We start from the raw sequence: 20,602 nt of genomic DNA on the forward strand, positions 1-20,602 counted from the left end.
TTTCTGAGAAGCTCGACGAAGTTTTGTGAGAAGCCAAATGCTGCCATTACGCTAAATATAAAGCTATGTTCGAGGCGATCGAATGCCTTTTCCTGGTCAAGTGAAACCAAGAGTCCCCGAGCTGATCTTGCTAACGTGTACGCAACTATATCGCGCGTAACAAAGGAGAGACTGTGGATTTCTCTTCCAGGAATAGAGCACGCCTGATGATGACCTATTAAGGAGGGCATCAGGCTTCTCAAACGCCGAGTGATAACTGCCGCGAAAGTTTTATAATCAACGTTGAGGAGCGTTATTGGTCGCCACTCCTCTGGGCGAACTGACGATGGGTCATGTTTAGGTATTAAAACAATTCGACCATCGCGAAAGCTATCTGGAAATTCAAAATTCTCGAAGCAGCGGCAAATAACAGAGGTGAAAAGGGCACCAATGTCGTCCCAAAACGTTAAATAAAACTCAACAGGCAACCCATCCGGCCCGGCCTTTATGGCGTGGCTTGGGCGTCCCTCGTATGTAACCACCAGTGGCACATACCCGAAATAGGTATAACACTTGACCTCCAAGGTGGTGCCAGTGAGAGATTTCTTCTGTGCGTTGTTTAACAATAAAAAATAGTGCTCAATGTACATGCCAATGGCTGCTAATGGGGAATGAGAGACATGAGCATTCGGCTTTTAGTCAACGCGCACGCTGCGATCCCCATTAGCAGCCATTGGCATGTACATTGAGCACTATCGGACAAGAAAGGGATGCTACATTATACTCGCTGGGTGTAACCTCCTTGGTTTTAGCAAGGTTTAGGGAGCGTTGAGCCGCAGTGCCATGAATACAATGAACTTGTATATACCATGAATGAACTCAAGGTGGTTAAAAATGAGAAGTAGATACGAAGCGCAAGCCGTAAGAAAGTAAAAGCCGAATTCTCCTGTCTCTCATTTCTCATTAGCAGCCATTGGCATGTAAATTGAGCCCTATCTGACAGGGAAAGGTTGCTACGTTATACTCGCTGGGCGTAACCTCCTTGGTTTTCGAAAGGTTTAGCGAGCGTTTGGTCGCAGTGCCATGAATACAGTGAACTAGAATATACCATGAACTCGAGGTGGTTAAAGGTGGGAAGTGGACCCAAAGCGCAGGCCGTAAGAAAGTGTGCGTGTGCTACCTCTCGTTTAGTCCTTGGAATGTCCGCTGGATGGCGGTGCTTCTATATGGGGAATATATGATAAAAAGATGCGAGATGGTGGGACTTGGAGTGTTGAATAGATGAACGAACGGACACACAAACAGATGCATGGATGGACGCATGAACGGACGCAGGGGCGGATGCATGAAAGAACGCAGGGACGGGCGCACAAACAGACGCATGGACGGTCACACAGACGGACGCATGGACGGACGAATGCTTCGCCCCACTCTCCATCATTCACTCCGTGGATATGCTGCCATTTTTTTTCCTGAGGAGGAACACACTCAAAGCGCCCACATCGTTTCATTCTACTCCGCCCGCGGGTTCTCCGATTTGAAAACAGCGTGTTCAGCTTCATATAAGCTTAGCGCACGTAGTCCCAAGCACTCTCCCGCTGTAAGGCGCTAATTTCTTATGGAATTCAGGCGGGCGTTTCGAACTGACGCTAAATCGTTGTGAACAATAATGACGCTAGCATAAATTACACGATCACCGACGAATCAATTTCGACATTACCTGACGCAAAGCTACAAATTAGCGTAAAAAAGTCACACTTTCGCTGCAAGGGCTAAGCAGCGATTGCGATAGCAACAACTTGGAATGTCACGCTGAGAACGGCCAGCAGATCGAAACGTGCAGTGAGCTGCTCACACACAAATGACGCACGAAAACAACACGTGCAGTGTGAAAGCGAACTAACAACGTTTACAGCTTGACATTTATCTGAAACGACGCACGAAACGTAATCACAGGTACAGATGACTGCAAACTAACAAGTGTCATTTGTTATTTCAATGTGTCTGGAAAGCGCGCTCTTTTCGCAAACGGGGCCTGTGCAGTAAGCGAAGTGACCTTTGCGCGCCCGATAACTACAACGTAATCGTTCCGGTGAGAGTCCCGCGGCGTACAATTCTGCTGTACCGCAATGAGCACGCACAAGCATCTACTCCCCCTCCACACTCCCCACGGGTCAAAGATGAGCGCGCGTCGCGAAGAGCACTCCTTGCGCCATCTCACTGGTAATGCTGAAAACACGCTGGTATTTTCCCCAAGATCGGCACCACCAGCTGTAGGTGTTGTAGATAAATAACTTGCCGTTTGCTCGTTGACGCACGAGCACCTTCGAGTGTCTCCGGGGCTAACGCCCCTCGCTCAGGAGTGAGAGGTCGCACGTTCGATTACGCGGGCCGGGAAGTCTTTTCTGGATTATATTTCTTGCTTGCGTTTCTATGCATATAGATACGTACACATATAGGATGAATGACGGCGGCAAAAACAAGCCGAGAGGGTCCATATAATTGTCATCGCCTTAACAAGTCGCAAACAGAACTTTCGCTGTCAGAGGTTGTTTATTGGCTGTGGCTACAAATAAAAATCTGTTGGCGTCGATCAAATATCGCACTTCTCCGGTTCTTGAGAATTTCAGCCACATTTTTCGAAACAATTGGTATGAATAGAAGGCTAACAAGCATGCAGCGTTTATCCGACAAGGAGAGAATATCGGTACGGATATTTGCGAACCCAGCATGTGACGTGCGCGTTACTTTTTTTTTTCAACGCTTTACCAATTGTTCGTTTGTTACGGCACTTGAAAAACATGGCACCTGGCAGCAAGTTCCGTCAGGTTCTTTGCCCCATTCATACGTAGCGATGAAGGCACCGGGGAAGATGAGACATAGGATCACTACAACATTATATAATTCTGAACATATACCAAGATTAATGTTACGCATTCGATGGCAGCATGAAGTGTGTGTTCATATTTACACGAAATATTCGTTTCTTCCAGAAACTTCTTGAAGGCGACACACGCTCTTTTCAGCATCCCTTTATCCCATGCCCATTACAGGGTAGCAAACCGGATATTTATTTCCTCATTAACCTACCGTCCTTTCCGCCTTACGTTTCGCAACAGTGTTTCCCTATCTCTCTCTCTCTTACAGGTCATTTTGCCTGGCATGAGTGCCGTAAGGCTTCATCCTTCTTGTGCTGCATGAGTCGGAACTTCTCTACGCCAGCGACACCTATACATACCCCCAAAAGAGTCTTACACACAAGAGGAGCGCCTGTCGCAGTTCCACGGCTGCAGACGCGAACTTATTGAAATCTGCACTTAATGCATAAAGTGTACACGACTCGCAATACCGACGCCTGTCCAGGATGTGATGCTATCCCCACCACCTTTCACATCACCGTAAAGTACACCACTGCCTACTTCCCTCCCCTCTCCCCAATCCTTCGGTCCACCCGTCGTACTCCAGGGGAAGGCACCCTAAGCACGGCGCCCTTGAGGTCGGTTGGACGCTCATTCGGCGGGCCTGGGCTATCGCAGGGTTTGTAATAGGAATTCTGGAATGGTGACCCAATCCGTTTTCTTTGCACTGAAGTAAAATGTTTTCAGCGTGATCTATGGTCAGCACATCTATATACGCGTTCAAGGCCAAAGTACCAATATTTTGGCAGAATGCTGGCTTAGGAATGTTGCTATCACCGACTAAATGAATAGGAAATGAATATGACGATTGGTTTTGATAGCGAAAGCGTTTTTTTTAATGCGAAACATTTCTTAGCGAACTTCGGCAACTTTGAGCGTATCTATCTATCTATCTATCTATCTATCTATCTATCTATCTATCTATCTATCTATCTATCTATCTATCTATCTATCTATCTATCTATCTATCTATCTATCTATCTATCTATCTATCTATCTATCTATCTATCTATCTATCCGCTTACGTTTGGGTGCTTTCGTGGTCACCCCATTTACTTGGCGTGAACCAAAATTAGCGTGACGGGGTAAGATGGTTTGACTAATACGACGCGCTTGCCAAGACACGAATAATGTCACAATACCGTCGCGTACGTCGTCAAACACTTCCCGCCAGACAGTGGCTCATACCCACGGGCGGGTATGTGCCGCTGGTATGCGGATATGTGCCGCAGGAGATTGAAGCTTAGTATCTGCTCAGGAACGACAAGAACACACGCGGGCAATTTTAACGCGCGAGTGTTAAGAAATACCCAACGCTGGTAGCGTTGGCCCGACGAGTCCCAGCTGGAATCGAACCTAAGCCTTCTGGGTGCCAAAGAAACATTTTAGCATAGAGCTACGCCAGGCCTCGGGACTACTTTTCAAGTATACGCTAATCTTTGTGAAACGTTAATAGTGGTTACAGGCCTACCTAACCGATCTTATAAACATTACATATGTGCTATTTTGATACAGCCGTCACGTCGGGTTAACGTCAGATGTGGTTAGTTGCCATGCGCTGAAGTTGATTTATGTAGCAGTGTCCAGGGCAAGCATTTTCGCGAGTATCGACGCTTCATATCAGCTTCTGGCGTTGATAATACGCATGTTCCAGTTGGCATCGTTGCACAAGTGCAAGCAACTGGTTATATAAACTTCTGCAGCTCTTCAGCATATGTCTGTGTGTGCGACATTTGTACATTAACTTATGGTCATTTCATGACGTGTCGCTCAAGAACAAAAATGCAACACGGTCACCTTTCTTCCGCACGCTTCGCATAACGTGGATTCCCATGTACGTGGGATCTGCCGAATTTTTTCGTCGGTAGTAACGCCAGGCACTTACTTCAGGGCGTTCACCCGCAGCTAATATATGTGCTATATCTATAGATATACGTGCCACTATATGCTAAGTGTTCAGCAGGCTTCGTTTGTTGTAGCTAGACCACAGGATATTAGCTCGGCCAAAAATTATTTTTTTAAAATAATTTACGGAATCACCACAGGGTGCCGATTCCGTTCGATCTCGAAGGCAATACCCGCAAAAGCAGAAAAACAAGGGAGAGAGAGGGAAAGGCGTTCCGATGCAACGCCTCACATTATGCTGTGATACATGTGCTGTTACGTTTCAATCGTGCACATCTTATCCAGACTGCATTCGCCTTTGATAAGCCGATAGAATATGAGAAGGCATTTTCTTTTATATATATAAGAACTTGACAAGGCGTGAAGCGGCTTTGAATATTCGATCGTCGTCCGAAGGCACAACGCCCACGACTAACACGAGCCCGATGGGCAGCCAGGGATTCGATGTCAGCAAATTCCTGGACCGCGACGTCCACGACATCGGTGTTCGCTTCCCAGATTTGGAAGTCTTCGTTCCTTGCACAGCGCCAAGTGGCAGCCTTGGCAAGACCTCGGAACAATGCTGCAGACTCATCGAGTGGATGCCCATCTGGAACCGGGTGCTCGCCCACTTCGGCTTGCAGCTGCAGGAGCTCACGGCACCCGGTGAACTGTCCCTGGTACGCATCGCCCACGTGGGAGACCAACAGGAAGTGCGCGGCCGCGACGCCAGGCTCCTGGTCCACGTCCTCCTGTCCCAGCATCGGTGCGTTGTGGGCATTCACCTGGACGACGCCCTGGTCGAAGGATGCGGGCTACTGGAGTGGCGTGACCGAGTCATCATAACCCTTTGGCGCAACTGTAGCGTGCGGTCACTGATCCTCGGCAGTCTATTCCACGACTACAAGTAAGCATTCGCACAATCGTTGCGGCATCTTTCGAGACGGCGGTGGTGGGCAAAGGTTTGTTCAGGATGGGCGCAGGACACCGGGTGTCTCGTTGCTTTTTTTTGTCGGAAATGACATGACGGTTTTCCTGGGTAGAGGAGGAGAGGAAGGGGGCAAGGCAGAATTTTCGTTCTCGACCAAAGGAAAGGTGCACCGCCGCGAATAATTGACACCCACAGAATGAACCAGTTGTAAAAGCGCCCCCCGACATTGCCGACGGCGTGATTGCGGAAGTTGTATTGTAGTTTTCTGCCAATGAAAGCAACTGTCTTTCGAGCTAGGTATTGCACCCCGGAGTTTTTTTTTTTTGTGAAAAGGCGTTACATGGTTTCTGTAGTGTTGCTTTTAGGCTAAATTTATGCTGTCTAAACGACAGAAGTTGCTGTTGCTCTAGTGGAAATATCGCAACAACGTCGTGTCTAGAATAAATGTGTGCTGTTTCTCAATGCACTGGCGTACGCTAGTATTTCGAGTGATGTTCATGTTTCAAGTATCAATACGTTGGAACATTAATCACAATATTAACTCGCACGTAATACCTTCCTTAGCAGATCATCGGCATCCTAAAAAAAGTATTCAAGTATTTGTGCTCTTGCATCTGTATCCATGTCACTGTAATCCGAGATACTTTTTCCTGTTAGGTCAAAAACAAAGAAATCTCAGTATCTGTACCTTATGATTGAAGCCCGTGTATTTCTTTATCTGTATTGTGGAATACTTCTCTGCGTATCGCTGCCCAGTCCTCTTTACGTTATAGCGACCAATAGGCCGCATTCGCATCCTCCGCGACTAGATTGCTATCCGACTGATTAAAACGCCTTCCAATAATTTAGACTGGAGGATATAACCGTAAAGTACTAAGATGGGTTACTTCCACGTGGACCTTCGCCGCATTTTGCACCAACTATTGAATCTGCACCGAAACTTAGCGTTCCCCCGCTTCGCACATTGCATACTGCCGTGTTGGAAACTGTAGAAGCAAACTCGTGTTCGCGGCTAGCTGTTGACATCCTTCGAGGCACCCCGTAATATAGGGCAGGGGGAGGTAAGTAGTCCCCACCCCCTTAGAGTTTAAGTAGGAGTGCAGTTGAAAGGATGGGGGTGGGGGCAATACCGTTCATAACTTAGGAGCTCTGATAAGCGGTTAGGTTTTATTTCAGGCGTATAGACGTATATCGCACTGTTGTCTACCTTGACCTCGCAACTGCGAAAAGAAAGCATATTGTGAGCTCGAATTGTGTACCTTGGCAAAGGGTTTTGTTGATAAATGCATCCAGCTTTTTATTTAGTCGCTGTGGGACATTACTTGTTTTGAGTGAATTGTCAGTGCAATCGAGGTAAACCTTCGATTGCTCTGACAAAGAAGCAGATTACCAGAGTTCTTCCACACACATAACCTATAAACACAAGTGAGGTTTTTTTGTTTTGCTGTTATTTCGCGGGTACCTTCGCTATTGTTTCTGATACCGTTTTCGCGCACAAGTGAACTATCTACGATCACGTTGGCTATTTTTTGTTTTCTTTTTTCATATATCGTGTTGACACGTGCAAGTTAGAAGAACGTCCACTACCGCTTTTAACAAGCGCACTCACTTGTAGAATTTTCCAGTTGCCTGTCGTGATTTTCAGGATTATTTAATTTTTTTCCGCAAATCTATTTTAGTGGTCATCACGTTCACCGAATAACGCGTTTGCCAATGACCTTATGCATTTGCGTGTTCAAGTCAAACGTACGTTGCTGGAATGAAGGTAGCCTTATTCCTGCACTGCCAAACATGCATTCAATCGAATGGAGATACTACTCTGGAGACAATGTTAAAAAATAATTGATTGATGTGTGAGGTTTAAGTCCCAAAACCACCATATGATTATGAGAGACGCCGTAGTGGAGGGCTCCGGAAATTTCGACCACCTGGGGTTCTTTTACGTGCACCCACATCTGAGCACACGGGCCTACAACATTTCCGCCTCCATCGGAAATGCAGCCGCCGCAGCCGAGATTCGATCCCGCGACCTGCGGTTCAGCAGCCGAGTACCTTAGCCACTAGACCATCGTGTCGGGGCAATGTTAAAAAGTAAATGTGCTTTCTTTCATAGGTCATATTTTCGATTTACAAACTAATTGGTTCCTTTTTTCAACTCCCCTTCGTACTTGAGTGATCTTAGTATTATATGCGATGGCAGTGCACATTAAAGAACACCAGATGGTTAGTTTCCGGAGCCCTCTACTACGGTGACCCCTTATAATCATTCAATTTCGGAGACGTTAAACCCTACATTTTACTATATTTGTGTTATAATAGAAATGTACTCAGAAATAGGAGAATAAATTTTCGTTTCTTTCGGGTTTCTCCGCGTAAGACACGTCGATTTTTCTTGGCCTTTTTTGTGATTGTTCGCTTTGTAGAATATGGAAACTATAATTGACAGTGAGCCCCAGGTTTTGCCGGTCTCTCGTCGTTATTTCCTTACAACACTGTTCACGTAGTTCCATTGTCTTTTCGTAGGTTCATCCAGGAGGAGTTGTTCTCGGCGATTGGCTTGACAACGAATCTGCAACGGTTGGAGATCACTGCTTCCGGAGAGGTTACCCCACGCCTTGTCGACTCGCTCTGTGTCCTCCTGTACACTGGCTGTCTGTCAACCCTGTCCATCCCAGGACTCTCCTTCGACGAAGAAGCCACCGAGCGGCTACTGGACGCTCTCCAAACGAACACCACACTCTTAGACCTGTCCTTGCCCGGCAGCGTCCTACGCTGCCGTAATTCGGCCGACGTGCCCAAGTTGTGCAGTTACCTGGCCTCTAAGGCGTCGCTGTGGCATCTAGCCATAATAGGAACGCATTCGAAGCCCGAACAGATGAGACAAGCCATTGCGTGTGTGCTGGCGGTACTGGCAGCAAGCGGCAACCTGCAGACGCTGAGACTTTCCGGCTTCCTGTTGGACGGGGACTGCGCGTGCGCGCTGTCCCGACTCGTGGCCCGACACGATGGACCACTGCAGCAACTGGACGTCAGTGGCTGCCAATGGACGTCGGGCGATTCGCCCGCCAGTGTTGACACTGCGACGGATTGTGACCAACCGGACGCATCCCCTGCCGACACTGCAGCTCACCTCTGGCTGGCGCCGTTCGACGATTTCACGCTGGTCACGCTGGCGTCACTCTCGATCAACCTCGAGGGCTGCAAGCCGGATGACTACACGGCTCTCTTCATTGTCGCCGCCGTCATTGAGTCGCTCAAGAGGATTACGGTTACCGGCGTGTCGTTGAGCGAGCTACCACGAGTCTGCCGCGCTATCCGCGAGGCCGGAGCGGGAGAAAAGGTCCGCATAAAGAACGAGTATCTGCTCGATTTAAAAAAGCTGGGGACGCTCGACCACTGCCGAGAGCAAATCGGCGAGCTCATCCTGAGTTGGCGCAGTGACCCGAGCGTGGACTCGTTTTGCAAGAGCGTGCAGATCGTGTCTTCCTGGCGCCACCTCAATACGCTACGGCTCTTCCTTTCGCAAGAAGCCCTCGATGACGTGTCCACTTCCTGGTCCTTGAGTAGCTACATCAGGGCGGCTACCCGGCTGAGGGAGCTCGAGCTGGCGGGCTGCGACAATCCGCACCTAGGCGACTCCCTGGTGGCTGAGGATGGACCACACAGCCTTATCCTGGACGCCGCCTTCTCCAATGAGGGCCTGCGAGTTCTGAGAATTGGCGGGATTCGCCTCGGTGAAGTCAACGTGCGCTTTCTGGTCGGCGCGGTGCTTTCCAACGAGACGTTGCGCGAGGTCGAAGTTTGTTCCGGCGATGAAGGGGAGAACGAGGAGTTGCTGAGACTCCTCGCCGCAGATTTCGAGACCAATCGCACCTTATTGAAATGTGTCCTTCCGGAATGCGCCGCTCGCCATACGGAAGCCTGGACAAGAGCCAGCATAGAAGCCGTTATCAGTCGCAACGTGGGCTATGTCACGTGCGCCGCGCAATTTGTGGCTTGGGAGAAGGATCCGACGCGGTGCTCGGTAGCCCTGTCGTGCATACCGAAGAGCCGAGCACTGATCGACAGGGTTCAAGAACTCGCCCACGTCGGCGAGGCTGAGGCGAAGAAACTAATTTTATCTCGTTCGTCCCAAGGTCGAACCATATAGAGGATTTCTTAATGGGTTCACTTCCAGCGAATTTCATGTGCAGTTAGACAAAGAAGGCCGAGGTGCTTTCTGCTATTGTAAACTCCATTTGTCATTTTGTTTTTATTAGAGTATTCACCGTATTCACGCATACAGGATACCCAGTGCGGTAAGGAGGCTACATGTTGATACCTCAGTGCTTTCACTGCAAAGGCTGATTGCTCGCTCTCGATGCAAGCAGCTACTCTGTTACAGCCGTCCGGATTTCCTATACAGCCGTCACGTCAATTCCATGAATATTCTTTTTTTGTATGATGTGTTCACTGTTATATCTATAGTCTCTACTGGGCGTCCCAAATTGTCCAAATTTGACATCGACACTTTTAGCATTGACAATAGCGAAGATTTTAAAGTCCGAAATAAACGCACTCCGTGCTTTCACCAATCTTCCTTGCGTGGTTAATTTCAATAAAAATCGGGCACAATATATATGTAATGAGGTGCTAACATATGACTCGGTAGTAAAAGTTAAAAAAAAAAAAGAGAAGCGCGTGGTAAAATATTGTGCCGGAAAGACTGATGTATCGGCCGCGGGACCGGCCTTCATCGGTGTGAGGTCCACACGTGGAACGGCCGCATATTATAAAACGAACCATGACTTATCACATTTCTTACTGGCTGTCTAGCGATTGGTAAAATGTGGCTATAGGGAAACAGTTTGCGTCATCGAGGGAAATGCGAATACGTGCGTGGGCATTTGGCCAAGAAATGAGAGTTAAAAAAAAAAAGCCACATTTGATGTCGTCATTGCAAACATTACCGATAACACGTCACAGGTTCGACTGCGAGTAGAGTGTCGAGAAACGTAAACGCGTGTGCAGCATTTTGTCCTGATCCGACAACAAAAATGAAATGTAGAGATTTATCTGCGTGCCAGTACAGCAGCCATAACAGCGGGGAACATACAACATTTAGGAAGCTAAATTGGCATAAAGTTTGCCAGCACTGTTATTGATACCTCATCTAACGACTTTAAACTTACATAGTAAATACGACTCTCGAGGCTCTAGCGTTATAATTACATAAATAGTTGCAAGTTCATTACAGCTAGTAATAAATTAGAGCTTACTATAACAACATAGCTTCTTTGAGCCTTGTCTTATTTCAGCACTGTTCAAACGAACATTTGAAATGTTCAAACGAACATTTAAAAAAAGGGCCCCTCGTTTTTTTTCTTTTATGTTTCACATTTCATTTGAAGTAATTACGATGCAGCTCAAAAACTCCAACTAATGACATCTATATGTTATTTGGCTTCGTTGTCTGCTGGGTTTCGTTTGGTTGTTTCTACTATTGAAAATTAGCCTTTCTTACGTTCACGATGAGTCAAAGTACACCAGAATCATAATTACGTCGTCTGCTATCGCCATTGTACAGTGCATTTGGCAAATTGTTTTGCATACTATTGATGGCTGTGAGTAACCGGCGACTTATATACCCGTGATCACGGAATACGTCGTTGATGGCACCTCACGTTGTGCTTGAGATATGGTGTTAGCTTAATTGTTATCACTGCCTAGTCTTAACGGGAGCCCTGAGACGCTTTTTTGTCGGCATCACAGTCTGCAGCACTGGAGTTCGTTTAGGGCCGAATGCTGATATGAACTAAACAAGAATTATTTGATTGAAATCGGTGCTCGGTAATGGAAGTTACTAACTTCCAAACTAAAAAAAAAAAAAAAAACCCAGCAGACCACGAGAGAGGGAGAAAAACGTTCCCTTTCGCATTTCGCTTTGCCGCTGACGTCAAAGGCATAGTTACCAATCACCGAACGCCTCTTACAGAGCCGTACCGGACACCTTCCTTCGTGGTGGTCATTGTGCAGCACTCCTAGCATCCTTTTACGATTGTTTTCACATTTAAGATTTCGAAACAGAAATTACTTTGTGTCCGAAGTACAAAGAGTGCTTTTATAACCTTTAGTGCACAATAGTGTGGCCTATTTGTGACCGTACGAATATTACGCGTGAATTGTGGCGTCGAACCAATCAAAACGTAACGCAGGGACATATATGTCGTCGCTCCCACGTGATGAAGCGTCGCTCCCGATCGCAAAAATAGCCGCTGTGTGTCACTCGGCAAAGCGTGGTATCACCCTTGAAATGATACTTTAACAGTTTTATTTTTGGCGCTGCCACTTGCGCAAAGATATCTGTGTATTTCACAGTTCCAGAAGAAGAGATGAAAACAACGTGCTCAATTTCTGTCGCAGGGCCCCTTTAAAGGCGATTCCCACTGGCGAGGCGAGACAGTTAGTGAGGGCATGTGTACAATGAGGATTAAAAACAACAACAACAACAACAACAACAACAACAACAACAACAACAACAACAACAACAACAACAACAACAACAACAACAACAACAACAACAACAACAACAACAACAACAACAACAACAACAACAACAACAACAATAACAATAACAATAACAATAACAACAACAACAACAACAACAACAACAACAACCTTCTGGAGTAGAAGCTCCCGCATGTCTTGCCAGGAAAAGTGAAGCCAACTTTTGCTCACCAAAGATCCCGAAACATGCTCTTTTCTGGTGGCGCCCACATAGAGATCCGCTGGCTTTGATCTATTAGCGTAATCGTTCCGTTAAGTATAAATGAGAAGGTTGTTTCTCCGACAAAGTAATACACGTAGACGAGTATAGGAGACTTGACCTCCAATAAAACTTGGCTAAGATTCGAGGCTTACTAAAGAAAACTACTAACACAAAGACGAATTTCGAGCACCATGTGGCATGAAAGTAAGTTTCCGCTTTAAACTCGTTTGGCTTTGGCGTGCAAAGAAAACGGATTTGGAATTTGTTAAGCTCGCGAGTGTGCGCGAGGAAAACGCTTTTAAAGTAAGAACAATTCTTTTAGCAATGGCTCAGTGCTCTCCCATAGTTGAGTACGAAGTACTCGAAATTGTTAAACATTTTTTCTAAACACAGTTTATGATGCCCCTAGTAAGGGGGCTGCCGCTGTAGTCATATCTCATCTTGAGGTGGATGTCGCTTCACTCTTAGGCGATAACTTCCAGTCCATGGAATTTATCGGCCAAGAGTGAAGCGACATCCACCTTTCCTTCTTATTACAATGCGCTGCGAGCGCGCCCGCGCGAGGTGTGAAGACTTTGGACTGTAGGGTCTATGCATCCTTGATAGCATGACGCCGTTACTGAAAGGTGGTCGTCCACCAGGGTGGTATGCAGTGGTTTATGGTTCTCGGCTACTGGCCCGAAGGTGTCGGTTTCAATCGCAATCGCGGTGGTCGCGTTTGAATGGACGCAATATTCTAGAAGCCCGTGTCTTGTGCGACGCCTGTGGGCGTTAAAGAACACGCTTCCGCAGCACTCCCCCACGGCATGGCTATCCCAGGAATTACGAACATCCAGGGAATATCCAGGGAATATCCCAGAAATTACGAACACGACTATAAGTAAAGCAGGCATCAGACACTGAGATTCGAAGCCCGTGTAGTAACTTCAACTGATTTTGTTGACATTATTTGTAAACGTGAAGCTGTTTCGCCACACTTGTTTTTTCTTTAACGGTGAAGTGGCGCAGCAACAGTTAGGGTTATATAAATCTGTCGCGTTTGCGTGCAAAAAAAAAAAAACAGAAGGAAAGAAAATTGATGATGCTTTTACGAAGATTCGATACAGCAAAACTAAGCTATTCTGAGGACCAAATTGATATGCTGAGTGTTCAGCTGATATCGTTTGGTCTAGCCAGGCCGAAGGTACCCACAAAGGTAACCTAACTCGTCATTTTTGGGGACATTAGCGTGGCCTGGCCAAGCAGAGGAAAAGATGTTCTCGGTGTTGAATATCTACAAAGTGAACGCAAAACCGTACGCATTCTTCGGACGAGCGTTTTGAGGTGAAATTGCCATGCCAGACCTTGTAGCAACTCAGCCAGTCAGAGGACCAAACCATGATGCGTTGTAAAAATAAGTGTACCCTCCTGCGGTAATCAATTGAGAAATGACTGGACAGCAAGTAGTTTTTTGTTATCTGCGGCGCTCTTTCTGCGACTAAACATATCGTTTTTAAACTTATCGCGGTCGTTTTAGAAAATCGATTGCCGAGTTTAACATCCTTAACTTTCCGTCTATCTTCCCACTTTCTTTTTTTTTGATTACACATACATGATAACTTTTTTTTGATGCGTTGAGAGCAAAGATTATAGCATGCCTGCATAAGTCTATCTTGAGTGTCGCCGTGCAGATTTCGAGAAACCATTTCCCACGCTAGTTTCTTTCAACCGTGCAACTCTCATACCAACGCCAGCTCAGGAGCTGCGGTCAAAACTACAGCTTACAAATGTGAACTTCGAGGTTACCACATCATGTTCCGAGTCATATGGCTGGCCAGGCTACCCTTTTCAGGAGGGCTGCGCTAACCTGAAGGCTACTTCTGCGACTGATTAATCACCCAGGCGCTTTGTGCGTGACATCTGTAGAAAGCCGTAAAGCAGTGGGAAAAAGTTACTAGTGATTAACTTCTACGATCGACGGAAGTTGTCGCAGTGTGCAAGTATGAGACCCACAGGGACAACTTCGGAAGATGAGGTGGCGCCGAAGACTGGCTACCTCGCTGACGAACTTCAACTGACCTGCACCCGCCAGAACAACCGTGTCTGTCAACTGCTGCGACGCCTGACATCCTGCAACGAAATCCTATGGCACGCAGGCCTACACCTGAAAGACTACGCTCCAGGAGACCTCGGGGAAGTTAGCATCGCCGCGGTACCGGTACTTTGTCGCGGCTTTCAATGCTGCCGCTCCTCAGAGCCCGACGAGAAGTTGGCAGAGCGTCTCCTATACCGACTTCTGGCAACGCACAGATGCATCGTTTCGGTAGAGGTGAACTACTTCGTCGCGAAGAACAGCAACTTGCTCGAAGCCCTGGCACCTTCGACGAGCGTGCGAAGACTCAGAATCTTCGGCATTCCTAGCAGCGAACCGGAAGTCCTCGATTCACTCGTCGGAGCGATCACGTCTATGGACATCGTCTCGTATTTGGGGTTCCTTGACGGTTATGAACCGTGCGAAGCCAAGATGGCGATCCCAGTTTTAGCGTTGCAACGACCAAGTTGTAGGATGACGAAACTTGACATGGCGGACCTGGAAATGAGCCCGCACATGTCCAAACTTCTCATCGACGCTCTCGATGCGAACGACACCGTGACGGAGCTGGCAGTCGGGGCTTCCGTCTTCGCCTCGGGTCCAGTCGACAGGCCTTCCGAGTGGTTCGCGCAGTATTTGACCAAGTCGATGCTACAAAAGCTAGTTCTAAGAACGCGATTCTTTAACAACACGTTCGGCTTGAGGAGGCTGGTGGAAGCGATTTCCGTCATGACGACACTGCAAGAGCTCGTCGCACAGTGGCACGCCAGAAGCCGAGACTGTACGGTGTTTGCGGAAGTGGTCAGGAAGAACAGGTCGCTCCGTAGTTTGATCCTGCTCCTCGGAGGCTGCTGCAACGCGCCCATACCTCAGCACAGAACTCAAGCCACCGAAGCTTTCAACGTTGGCCCATGGCTGTCGGCGTTGAGGGGAAACGACGTACTAGTGAAGTTGGTCCTGGACGTCCCATGGTCCACGACAGCAAACTGCTGCGACTTGCTCCGAGAGCTTCCGAGCAACCGCTGTCTGGATGAACTGGTCCTGAGCAGTCTTCCCGACGACGGTGGTTTGCCCGAAGTTTGCCGCGTCATTCGCGAGTGCGACGAGTGGGACAGAGTCCGCATCAAGGACCATCACGTCGGTCCTCGCGACGTGCCAACGCTTTCTACTTGCAGTGAGGTGACAAGCGTGACGGTCAGTACGAAACACTTCTTTCCAGACGCGGTCCGTCTCCCAGCTACCTTCGACGTCCTGGCTACCTGCGAACACGTGACCTCGCTTCGCGTACGTTTCGACTACTTCAACGTGTCCATTTACGAGTCCTTGACTTCGTACGTAAGGACTTCCTCCACTCTGACAGAAATCGACATCGTCACCGAAGTCGACGATTTCTGCGAAGAGAAGCACAGGAGCACGATAAACTCGTCTATGCTGGACCTGTTCGAAGGGTTGTCGTCCAACCACGCAATGACCAAGATCGCGCTCGAGTGGAACGTACTACTGACCGACGATCACGCTCGCGTGCTCGCTCGCGCAGTTTTAACCAACCGGAGACTTTACGAATTCTCGCTCCGGACACTTGACGAGGCCTTCAGCGTGGCGATCCTCGATCATCCCCATTCGGGCCTGGATCAAAACTACAGCCTCATTCGCCTCAGGCTCCCCACTTGCAGACAGCGTAGCGCTGAGATCGCAGCGGCCCAAAACGTCGTTCGACGCAACCGCAGCCTCGTCCACCGAGGTACCAGGTTCGTTATGGGCGAACGCGATCCTTACTGCACACGTGCCGTGGAGCTGGTCTCGCGGCACCCGAAGCTCGTGAAAAACGTTGTACGCGAGGCGAACCTTTCCTCGGAGGGTGACGCCCTGCACATGATCGGGGTCGCCCTGCGCCTTCCGTGCCTCACAGACATCCACGAGTTCATGAAGCTTACGGGTGTCGTCAAAGAGCGGGTCGTGTGCGAAGCGCGGCAGGACGACAGGATGCAGCTCGATAAGCTCAACCACGACTGTTGGCTGCACGTCAGGCAGTACCTGAAGGTGTCGGACGTAGTCAGCTTTAGCCCAGGTTAGCAAGATTATTCTCTGTGCAACACGTTTGTAGAACACCGTTATAGCCCGCTTCCAAGGAACGTTTTATACTGGACCCCTGCCCCATACATAGCTTTAGTGCGTCGTTGAAGTATTTCAGCAGTACTTTGTGTTGGTGTAGATTATAGCTCGTACCTGAAGGTGTCAGACGTAGTCAGCTTTAGCCAGGGTTAGCAAGATTATTCTGCGTGCAACACGTTTGTAGAACACCATTATAGCCCGCTTTCAAGGAACGTTTTATAATGGCCCCCTGCCCCATACATAGCTTTAGTGCGTCGTTGAAGTATTTCAGCAGTACTTTGTGTTGGTGTAGATTAGAGCTCGTACCTGAAGGTGTCGGACGTAGTGAGCTTTAGCCCAGGTTAGCAAGATTATTCTGCGTGCAACACGTTTGTAGAACACCGTTATAGCCCACTTTCAAGGAACGTTTTATACTGGCCACCTGCCCCATACTTAGCTTTAGTGCGTCGTTGAAGTCTTTCAGCAGTACGTTGTATTGGTGTAGATTAGAGCTCGTACCGCACTGAAAACAATGGGTGTGCTATCAGAGGTTTGTGTTATGTTGTATCCCGCAGTATGCAGAATGCACGTGAAGCTAATGAACCCCATGTTTCGTCAGCATGGCGGGTGATAACCACGCGATGACTGTTTCAGTGGGATGCAAAAGGGTTAACCTGTGCAGCGCTCAGAGGTGGCTTTCGTTATTGGTGCGCTTACTGTGTTCAAAGTGAGCTGTACAAACGTGTACCAGTATATTTGTGAAGTGTATGCTCTGTCTGCGTCAAGTGGTTCCAGCTATGTCTTCATCGTATTAGAGCTCGCCCACAACATTCAAAAGAAGTGCTCCCTAGACGACTGTATACCAGTCCGTTCTATCCTGATTTAGGCTCAAAACGCGACGACCTTTTGCTTTCACCGATTCATTTTGCACAATTGCCCTAACAGTCACTGACACCTTATTATTAGCCGTGACATTGGCAACGCCTCTGATTGTATTTTACTCCTGGGATGCGAAATTCATGTGAAGTTTAGTGATGAATTATGTCTGTTTTCACTTATCGTCGCAATTTGTTTTGCAGCTCGTCATCTCCACTCAACGAGGGCAGACCTCTGTCAGCTACTGCCTGATATTACTGTTCATTTTAATGGTATTTGTTTCAAACGCAAGCGAAAACAAGACGTGGCTTTTAACGACCTTTTTTTTTACTGAAAGCTTTATAATCCGCCATGGCTACGGGGCTCCTAAATTCAACGCTACATTTGTCGCTGTGGGAATCGGATTTCATATGCCTAAATAAACTCTTTAGAGGTGCCCATGCATGTTGTCGACTCTGGAATATGCTTTACTTTGGGCAATTTAATTTATTATGTTTGCGCGCTTGTTATATCAAAAGAATACAAAAAAAAAACGACCCGTACAAAGCGCAAACTTTCAACATTTGATTTATGTCTGAAAGCCTCACGTCAATATATAGCAGGGTTCTATAAGTTATCTCAGTTGGTGGGTCGCAGGCAAGACATTTAGTCTCACGAGAGCCGGGACAATGAAAGTTTTAAAATGAAAATGCGGAAAGGGGGGTTTATTGTTTGCATAAACTTTCAGTCACGTTGCCATTTAAATGATCTTTCGCATGTCTCATATGTGGGTGAATATTGAAGGTGATTGGGTGCCAAGATTCAAGCAACATACCCGTACTGATCTCGAAAATGAATGCAATCTGAACACTGATTCTTCGTGATACAGTTGTTTCGCGGTTATGTATCGACACATGGTGACCGTATACAGGGAGTGACTCATAAAAATAAAAATAGCTTCATTTTAGCCACGACTGCTGTAGCTCATAAACATAATAATTAAAAAATAATAACAACTAAAGTTTGAGACGACGACAGTCATGTGTACTGCGGACCACGTGTTTGAGAACCCTGACATATAGGCTATGAAGCAGCACATGCCCGAGCATTTCTAGAGAATAAGATGAGATACGAAGACAGTAGAACCTCGTGAAAACGTATGCACCGTGGGTCACAGCAAAATGACAACGAATTAAGCCAACAGTGCGATATGCAGAAAGACGAGGTTCGAAGAAATGTCAGCGGCGTCGGGTCGCTGCTGATGTTTTTTTTAGAAACTGCTATTCCTATCTTGTTGTGGAATCGATGGTGTGTCAATGTTCCACAAGCTAGAAGTCTCAGATTTATCGATAATCTACCGCATAGTTAGCGCCAAGTCGCTCCCGATTACACTCTATTGCACGTACTGGGGATCGCGTCCACAGTACTTCAGTGGATGACCAAGTGGTATGTTCCTTCTGTTCGCACGCACATGTTAAGTGCGAAGCACTTTCGGGGCCTGGTTTGTTATCCGTACACTGCCGACGTAACATGGTCACATGGTGGTCGAAACACGCAAAAAACAAGGCTAAGAATTCCTGAAATCAGTGCTGAATGAACTAAAATGATCTGTAGTTATACGGACTGAAAAAATAACCAAGTATGAGTTGCAATAATTTACGCAGGACCACCGAGATTGCAACGCCTGCTACCACAAGGCTTCAGTGGAGGTGTGAAGAATGCGCAAGCATTCCAATACGAAAACGAGTACACGAGCTCAGTGGTTGGAATGCTTGCGAATTATTCGCACTGAGAGCCTTGTGTCAGCAGGCGTTGCAGTCGGCGCGATCTTGTGTACCGAGGAAGACCGCTTGCAGCCGGAGTTCCATCCACACGGTGGGAAACGTCCATCTATACCGGTCCAGCTAAGCATGGTTCTCAACTGGGGTCGCAAATTCACCGTACAGTCAAGCAAGTCACCTCCATATCTTCTATCCTTGATGAGACGGGTACACAACGGTACCCTAGAAGCTGATGCCGAACGTGTCATATTGTAGGGTGTGGACATTCTTGAGTGGTGTGCTGCACATGTCAGTAGGTACGCTCCACAGTGAACTTTCTTAGGACGAGATATTTGTCTTTATTACAAGCCGATAAAGAGGGTAATTTCACGGTTATCACGAAAAGTCAATACTATTCCAAGGCTCTAGATGCCGTAACCACTTCTTTTCTTAAACGTGAGGATGTGTGTCTGGTAAATGGGATGAAAGAAAAATGCAAGTTGTGTAAAAGGCTTGAGTTAGACACATTCTCTCGGGATCTGGACAAAAGCACAGGCCTTAGCTAGAAGTTGTTTTTGGAGCCAAAACCAATAAAGATAGCGGCCCATTCCGGGTAATTGTTTCTTAAAGCGGTAGCTGGCAAAAAAAAAAAAAAACTGTTCCATGTTTTTCGCAAGCGAGACTAAAAATATTGGCTATCAATGATTCTTTCCTGATTTCCAGTTTCTGTGATGCGATAGAATATCTAAAGGATAATGCTAGTGGACGCTTCACAGCCTTTTCGTTAGATATAAAAGATTTGTATTATTCGATTACGCAAGATTAGCTCCCATAGTGTGTGGAAAATGGAAACCACCATTCATGATCATGGTGTCGTGAAGTTTCAAAACGAAGCCGATTGATTGATATGTGAGGATTAACATCCCAAAAGAACCATATAATTATGAGAGGCACCGCAGTGGAGGGCTCCGGAAATTTCGACCATCTGGGGTTCCTTAACGAGCGCCCAAATCTGAGCCCACGCGCCTACAGCATTTTCGCCTCCTTCAAAAATGCAGCCGCCGCAGCCGGGATTTGATCCCGCGACCTGCGGGTCAGCAGCCGAGTACCTTAGCCACAAGAACACCGTGGCGGGGTATCTTTCTCCGACGTTCGCGCCTTGGAAGTACTCAGACTTTATTCAAAGAACTGCAGCACCAAAAGGCTCTTCTACTGCGCCTCATTTAAGTGAATTATTTCTGGCCCATAAAGACCTGTTAATGCGCGCTGAGCTGCTGGGACTAGGTGTAATAAAGGCATTCCACTATCTTGACCACTACTTGGTTTTGATAGATTTTGACAATGGTTTCCCTACGCACAAGACAT

The 20,602-nt window shown here is 47.3% G+C and overlaps 2 protein-coding genes across 2 annotated transcripts; both read left to right on the plus strand.

Annotated features, from left to right (window-relative positions):
* The first annotated feature begins 5,033 nt into the window (after positions 1-5,033).
* Positions 5,034-10,288, plus strand: LOC119179676 (uncharacterized). The gene is made up of 2 exons (XM_037430798.2): positions 5,034-5,688; positions 8,236-10,288. Exons 1-2 carry the CDS (start codon positions 5,228-5,230, stop codon positions 9,860-9,862), a joined length of 2,088 nt encoding a protein of 695 aa, XP_037286695.2. The 5' UTR covers positions 5,034-5,227; the 3' UTR covers positions 9,863-10,288.
* A 3,776-nt stretch (positions 10,289-14,064) lies between these two features.
* Positions 14,065-17,942, plus strand: LOC142767388 (uncharacterized). Its single transcript, XM_075868940.1, has 2 exons — positions 14,065-16,599; positions 17,702-17,942. Exons 1-2 carry the CDS (start codon positions 14,442-14,444, stop codon positions 17,830-17,832), a joined length of 2,289 nt encoding a protein of 762 aa, XP_075725055.1. The 5' UTR covers positions 14,065-14,441; the 3' UTR covers positions 17,833-17,942.
* The last annotated feature ends 2,660 nt before the right edge of the window (positions 17,943-20,602 follow it).

Source organism: Rhipicephalus microplus, chromosome 7 (assembly GCF_043290135.1).
Source record: "Rhipicephalus microplus isolate Deutch F79 chromosome 7, USDA_Rmic, whole genome shotgun sequence".
In the NCBI taxonomy this organism is placed as follows: domain Eukaryota; kingdom Metazoa; phylum Arthropoda; class Arachnida; order Ixodida; family Ixodidae; genus Rhipicephalus; species Rhipicephalus microplus.